At 47.1% G+C, this 6,427-nt stretch overlaps 1 protein-coding gene across 1 annotated transcript; it reads right to left on the bottom strand.

The window, feature by feature from the left end:
- Positions 1–297: 297 nt before the first annotated feature.
- Positions 298–5,360, bottom strand: ADORA3 (adenosine A3 receptor). The gene is made up of 2 exons (XM_013003770.3): positions 4,757–5,360; positions 298–1,340 (listed from the first exon to the last, which is right to left on the bottom strand). The coding sequence occupies exons 1-2, from the start codon at positions 5,089–5,091 to the stop codon at positions 716–718; spliced, it is 960 nt and encodes a 319-aa protein (XP_012859224.3). The 5' UTR covers positions 5,092–5,360; the 3' UTR covers positions 298–715.
- Positions 5,361–6,427: the final 1,067 nt, after the last annotated feature.

Genomic DNA, 6,427 nt, shown 5'->3' with positions numbered 1-6,427 from the left:
GAACAGGTCTAGTGTACAGGGTCACTATGAGTTGGCAATTATTCAAGGGCAATGGGTTTTCTAAAGTCAGGATCATTCTTTATCAATAGATGAATGGCTCAGAAAATTAGAAAATGCTCTGATCCTCCCAGAAATAAGGGGAAAGGTGTTCTACAAAAAGGCACAAGCAGCCCGGAATGGACACTGATGGATGCCCACCATGGCTTTAGGTCGTTAGCAGGCTGAGTGTCAGGACCAGCCAGCTGGGTCTCCAAGTTGCAAAATCCTGACCCCCAGCAAACAGCTGCATGCAACAGCTAACTGTGATTTTTTTATTCACTCACATGCATTCACAAGTGACTTAGCAGTTTACACCCTGAGCTCCCAACATCCCCTGGACTTCTCCTGAGCGCAGGGTTCTTAGACACTGTCACAGAGTCTAACTGAGTCACCATCACAAACACATCAAGCAGTAGGTGAAGGAGAGGCACCTTCAGACTCCCTGGTTCTCCTTTTGTACAGGAAGGAGGAACGCAGGAGGCAGTTGCAACAATAGTACATTGTCCTCAAGTCAGGTCTATGGAAGGTCCTTGCTTTAGAGGAAGAGGGTGGGAGAGGCACAACTGGAGGCATCCCGCCAAATGCTCTCCCCCTCGGTGGAAGGAATCAAGGAATGTCAAAGCCCTGGTCCACATGCCTGGGTCCTCAGGTGTCTCTGAAGTCTGAGTCTTGAAAGTCATTTCCCATGGAGGACGACATCTGAAGACTTTTCGGTGCTTAAGTCCAGGGAATCAGAGGACTGGCAAATCATACAGGTTTTAAAGATCAAGAGGTAGGTCTCCTTGAACTTCTTTATTTTGCAAGCGTAGACAATAGGGTTCATCATGGAGTTAGCATGGGAGAGCAAGATACCCAAGTATATCAAAACTTCTGATACTTCACCCTGAAAGTAGAGAACGCAGTTGATGATGGATAAAGGCAGCCAGGACAAAGCAAACAAGAAGAGAACCAGGAACAGGGATTTCGCTGTCTTGAACTCGCGTCCATAAAATGCACCCGTCTCTTTGGAGATGGAAGAGTTCTGATTAAGCCTGTTCCGGATGACATAGAAGATGTCAAGGTAAAGGGCACACATGACAACCAGAGGGATCAAAATCCAGATGAAGAAGCTGAAGTAGACCATGTAGTCCATTCTCATAGTAGAACGGAATTTGCATGGAATGTAGGTGGCATTTTGGTTGTACTCCAGGAACGGTTGCATGTTCCAACCAAACATGGGTGTCAATCCCACCAGGAATGACACCAGCCAGCAAAGGCCCAGTGCCAACCATATTCTTCTCTGAGTGGTGACCCTCTTGTATCTGTTTGAAGGGAAAAGAGCCCATAAGTTCATGGCAGGAATTGCTAAAGGGTTGGGAAGATGGAGCTAGCAAAATTATCGAAATTGAGAAGTGAAGCATGTGGTCTCCTACGCATTAATGTCACACAGTGACCGCAGCCAAACTCTGCTGGTTATAAGGACAAGACAGACAGATAGTGATTAGGAAAAAAAATCCAGCCAGCTTCTCTGGGACCTTTCTTTTGTTTTGTTTAAAGATGAACATATTTATTTCCAATATAACTTTAAATTTGTCTTAATGTTAAAAGAACATGCAACAGCATGATGAATAATAACCTAAGGATGAGGAAGACTTCTGTTGGTTTTTTTTTAATGTCCATGGTAATTTTATTTCTTTAAAAAATTTTTAAATCATTTTATTAGGGGCTCATACAACTCTTTTCACAATCTGTACATACATCATTTGTGTCCAGCACATTCGTACATATATTGCCATCATCATTCTCAAAACACCTGCTTTCTCCTTGAGCCCTTGTATCAGCTCCTCATTTTCCCCCCTCTCTCCCTGCTCCCCCACCTTGATAATTTATAAATTATTATTATTTTATCATATCTTACACCATCCAATGTCTCCCTCACCCACTTCTCCACTGTCTGTCCCCCAGGGAGGAGGTTATATGTAGACCTTGTCATCTGTTTGTTTTTTAATCATTTTAAAAATCATTTTATTGGGGGCTGATACAACTCCTATCACAATCCATACATACATCAATTGTGTAAAGCACATTTGTACATTCATTGCTCTCAACTTTCTCAAAACATTTGTTTTTCACTTAAGCCCTTGGCATCAGCTCCTCATTTTTCCCCCTCCCTCCTCACTCCCCCTTCCCTCATGAACCCTTGATAATTTATAAATTATTATTTTGTCATATCTTACACTGTCCAATGTCTCCCTTCACCCACTTTTCTGTTGTCCATTCCCCCAGGGAGGAGGATGTTATATGTAGATCCTTATAATCAGTTCCCCCTTTCCACCCCACTCTCCCTCCACCCTCCTGGTATCGCCACTCTCACCACTGGTCCTGAAGGGATCATCTGTCCTGGATTCCCTGTGTTTCCAGTTCCTATCTGTACCAGTGTACATCCCCTGGTCTAGCCAGATTTGTAAGGTAGAATTGGGATCATGATAGGGGGGGGATCATGATAGTTCCTTTAGGAACTAAAGGAAAGTTGTATGTTTCATTATTGCTACACTGCATCTTGACTGGCTCATCTCCTCCCCGCGACTCTCTCTGGGACCTTTCTAAAGAAGTCCTATCCAGAATGAACTAGGAATGTGAGAACTTTGAGTCAGGTATTTGCATAACCCACTCCTGGCTCCATTTCCAGCCCATTAATATTCATTTAAGTCTCATGGGATTGTCTACCTGGTAAGGAATGGTCTTCTCGCAATATGGCTGCTTGCTGGGCTGTGCACTGTCCTGCTTGACTATTGTGCTTCTCCCACGCTTCTCTACCCGCGCCTGCCCCTGTTGCAAGTGGCATGCATGTACTGTTGGTGCGTGAGCTACGTGAGTCCTCGATGGGGATTCAAAGATGGTGTTGAATCGTGTCAAGAACCTTGGAAGGCTCATCCGGTGGGGAAAAAAAAATCACCATTTCTCCTTCAATCTTCCCTCCTGATAAGATCCTACACAAACTTCCAGAAGGCAACTCCTCATTTTTGAGTCCCCGCTCTTGACTCCATAGACTTCATCTCAAGGAAATCTCACAACAAACGAGCTATCTTTCTGATCATCTTCATTTTATTGATGCTGGTGATGAAAGTGACAGTCGTTAAATCTACTGTGTGCAAGGCATCTTTTTTTAAGAGCTTTAAGTGTGTTAGCCCAGTTAGTTCTACGAGGAAGGAGCGATTACTCTCTCCATTTCGAGGTGAGAAAAGTGAAACACAGACAAGTGAAGCAACGTTACAAACTAGAAGTGGTCGAGCGAGAACTGAAACTAGTGAATCTGAGCTGCACACCTCTGAACCACTGTGATGAAAGAATGAGGCAGAGAAAACTCAACAACGTGCCTACCAAGCCTCAGGATGCTGGGATTTGACGGCAGACTGGTCTGTAGCTACAGCTGGCTTGTCGCTCCTTCATCATGCGCTTTCCCTAAGACGGACACCGTGAAGGATCCCTGGGGTGTTGGAATTTCTCCATTTGGCGATCTGTTCTCTTTCCTTGTCACACAAAAGGCTGGCACTACTTTCAAATGGAGGACTAGCCCGGGAAATGGTTCTCACGATGCAGAGGGAGACGAGGAAGCACGTTCGCTGCTGCCATCAAGTGGGTTCTGACTCATAGTGACTCTGCATTGGGTCCCTACGACGGTGAATCGCTGAGGAACAGACAGCCTCCTTTCTGTCTTGCAGAGGGGCCGAGGGTTTAAACCATTAGCCCTTCAGTTGGCCGTCAGTCCAGAGCCTAACCTATAGCACCACCAAACTAGAGCGAAAACAAACCCCTCCACGGTCAACTCCAACCCATGACATGTGTGCTAGTGGCACAGCGGTTACATGGGCTGCAAGGCCCAACTGCCGGGCCACCGGTTCAAAACCACAGGCCATTTGTCAGAGAGGCGAGACTTCCTACTCCTGTAAAGAGTTACAGTCTTGGAAGTCCAAGGGGCAATGCTACCCTGTCCTGTATAGTCACTGTGCTAGCACTACCAGTGGTCCATAAACAGACATGAGAGTGCTTTTAAAAATTCATGGGGAAATGCCATTATCTTTGAATTCCATTTCTCCACGAAATTTTTGAAGCCCTTTGCATATTTATTCTGAGGTTCTCTTGATCAAGATGGGGATGGGCACAGAACAGGAAGCCAACTTGAAATAATAACCTATATTTGGTAGATCATAGAACCATCAGCTTTATCTCTCTGCTTCTTATCTAGCAGGCTCCTATCATTTCTAAAACCCAATAGCATTTTGCTGTTGAAAGTTGCATCATATTTTCATCATCTTTAGCTACCCTGGGGAAGCAAATAGGCCCCGTTAATCAGTGGTGGTGGATAATAAAGCATTCCTATTACTGATTTCTGAGCCTGGGCTCATATTCATCAACTCCTCATAGGCCAGATAAACCAAACTCATGCCTGTTGAGTGGATCCTCACTCATCGCAGCCCTGAGCACCAAGTAGACAGCTTCAGCTTTCTCCCTAGGAGCCACTGGTGGGTTTGAACCACTGGCCTTACAGTTGGCAGCTCAATCCTCAGTGACCCTATAGAGAGAGATTTTTTTTGTTTTCATTTGCCCCTTTTCAAGTTCAGGGGCCAATTTGGGTTCTTTTACACTTAAAAAATAAAAGGATGAGCTCTGAGTTCGGTGGCCCATTTCCCAGGAACTTTCATCAATACGCGCATTCCACCCTCTTCACACAGGTTACCTGACAGTGAGCTTGACCCGCAGGTATCGGTCCACAGCAATGGCCAGCAAGGACATGATGGAGGCATGGGTGAAGATCAGCAGCAGACAATTCATGAACAGGCAGGTGTAGAAGTGGATTGTGATGCCCAGGCTGATGACAATGGCCAAAGGCATGACCAGTATCCCAACAGCAATGTCAGCCAGGGCTAAGGAAACGATGAAATAGAAGGTGGTGGTCTGCAGGCTGGAGTTGAGTTTGACCACCCAGATGACCAACACATTTCCCACGATGGCACAGAGCCCAATGAGAATCTCCACGGTGATGTAGGTAATGCTGGACAGCGTCAGGGCCATGCTGGGGACAGGTGTCTTGCTTTCCCACAGGAGCACAGCTGAGTCAGCTGGATCTCCGTGAGCCTATCTCTTGCCAGACATCTTCCCGGAGGGCAAGCACAGCAATTGGCTGAAACTCCCAGCTCTTCTTGTCTGCTCTGGAGGGATGCTCTTTCAGAGACAGCCCCCTCTCTCCTTAGATGGTACCCATCACAGGGCAATCACTTGCAACGGCAGCCAGTCGGGACCACGGATCCCTGCGTTGCTGGAAGCCTGGGGGACAGTTCTCGAAGGTTGAATCTGAAAGCCCTGTGGGTCTTAGTTCCTCAAACAGACGTACTCAAAGTCCCAGCCTTCTGTTCCCTCCGAGAGTTCCATCAAGATAAGCTGCGCTCTTTAGGGGTGTTTTAGGAAGTGAGATGGGCCAAGAGGAAGTGCAGAGCAAGAAAAACTCAACGAGATGAGAGAAAAAGCAGAGGAGGGGGTGGTGCGAGTAGCATGGTGGAGAAGGCTTATCATGAGATCGCCATCTATTCAGGGGCTAGATGCAAGCTCAGCAGGGGGGTGGGAGGGGAGCTGCAAGTCTGCCTACGGAACAGTCCTGCTTTCAGCTGACTTAGCAGAAAGATCCCGTGCAAGGGATGAAAATGTGGAAAGAGGAGGAACAAAAAAGGCACTTGATCCTAATCTTGGCCGTCTTCACACACCAGCGAGTACTGAGAATCTGGCAGCTTGAGTAGCAGGCTTGTTTGCTGAGGGATGCTGACGCCCAGCCCGTGCACCTAAGAGCCTTTGCTCAACGGGTAAGAGGGAGCCCTGCTCAGGAGAGCAAAGACCTCACCGCTTCGCATGAACATGACAGGTGTAGTAGACCTTCGACTCTCCTTTCCAGCTCCTGTGCCCAACAATCTCACCTGCCTTCACATTTATTGTTAGTGCTGTCAGGTTGGTAATCTTTTGAATAACAGCCCGGGGCATTGCCCAATCCTGCACGATCTTTGTCTTAGCCATCCCAGGGAGGGCTCCTCTCATTTCGTCGTCCTCTCTCCCCACCACTCATGATGGCTTTTCCCAGCAATTGGTCTCCCCTGATCACATGGCCCAAGTAAGTGAGCTTAGCGGTCCAAGCCACCAGCCACTCCTTGGGAGAAACCCGGGGCTTTCAGCTCCTGTAAAGAGAGGTACAGTCTCAGAAACTAACAGAAACAGTTTTAACCTGTCTGACAGGTTTGCTTTGAGTTGGCATTGACCCAATGGCAGTGAGTTTGCGTTGAGTTGGCTTTAAGAGTCATTCCTTTTTCTGCCCTTCCCATGAGCAGCCAGCACAGGGCAAACCGATTTGAGGCGCAGCAGGACC

This window comes from Echinops telfairi, unplaced genomic scaffold (assembly GCF_000313985.2).
Source record: "Echinops telfairi isolate 266 unplaced genomic scaffold, ASM31398v2 ScPeMD7_443;HRSCAF=831, whole genome shotgun sequence".
Classification (NCBI taxonomy): Eukaryota; Metazoa; Chordata; class Mammalia; order Afrosoricida; family Tenrecidae; genus Echinops; species Echinops telfairi.
The sequence above is the reverse complement of the archived record's forward strand: the minus strand, read 5'-3'. Positions and strand labels throughout refer to the sequence as shown.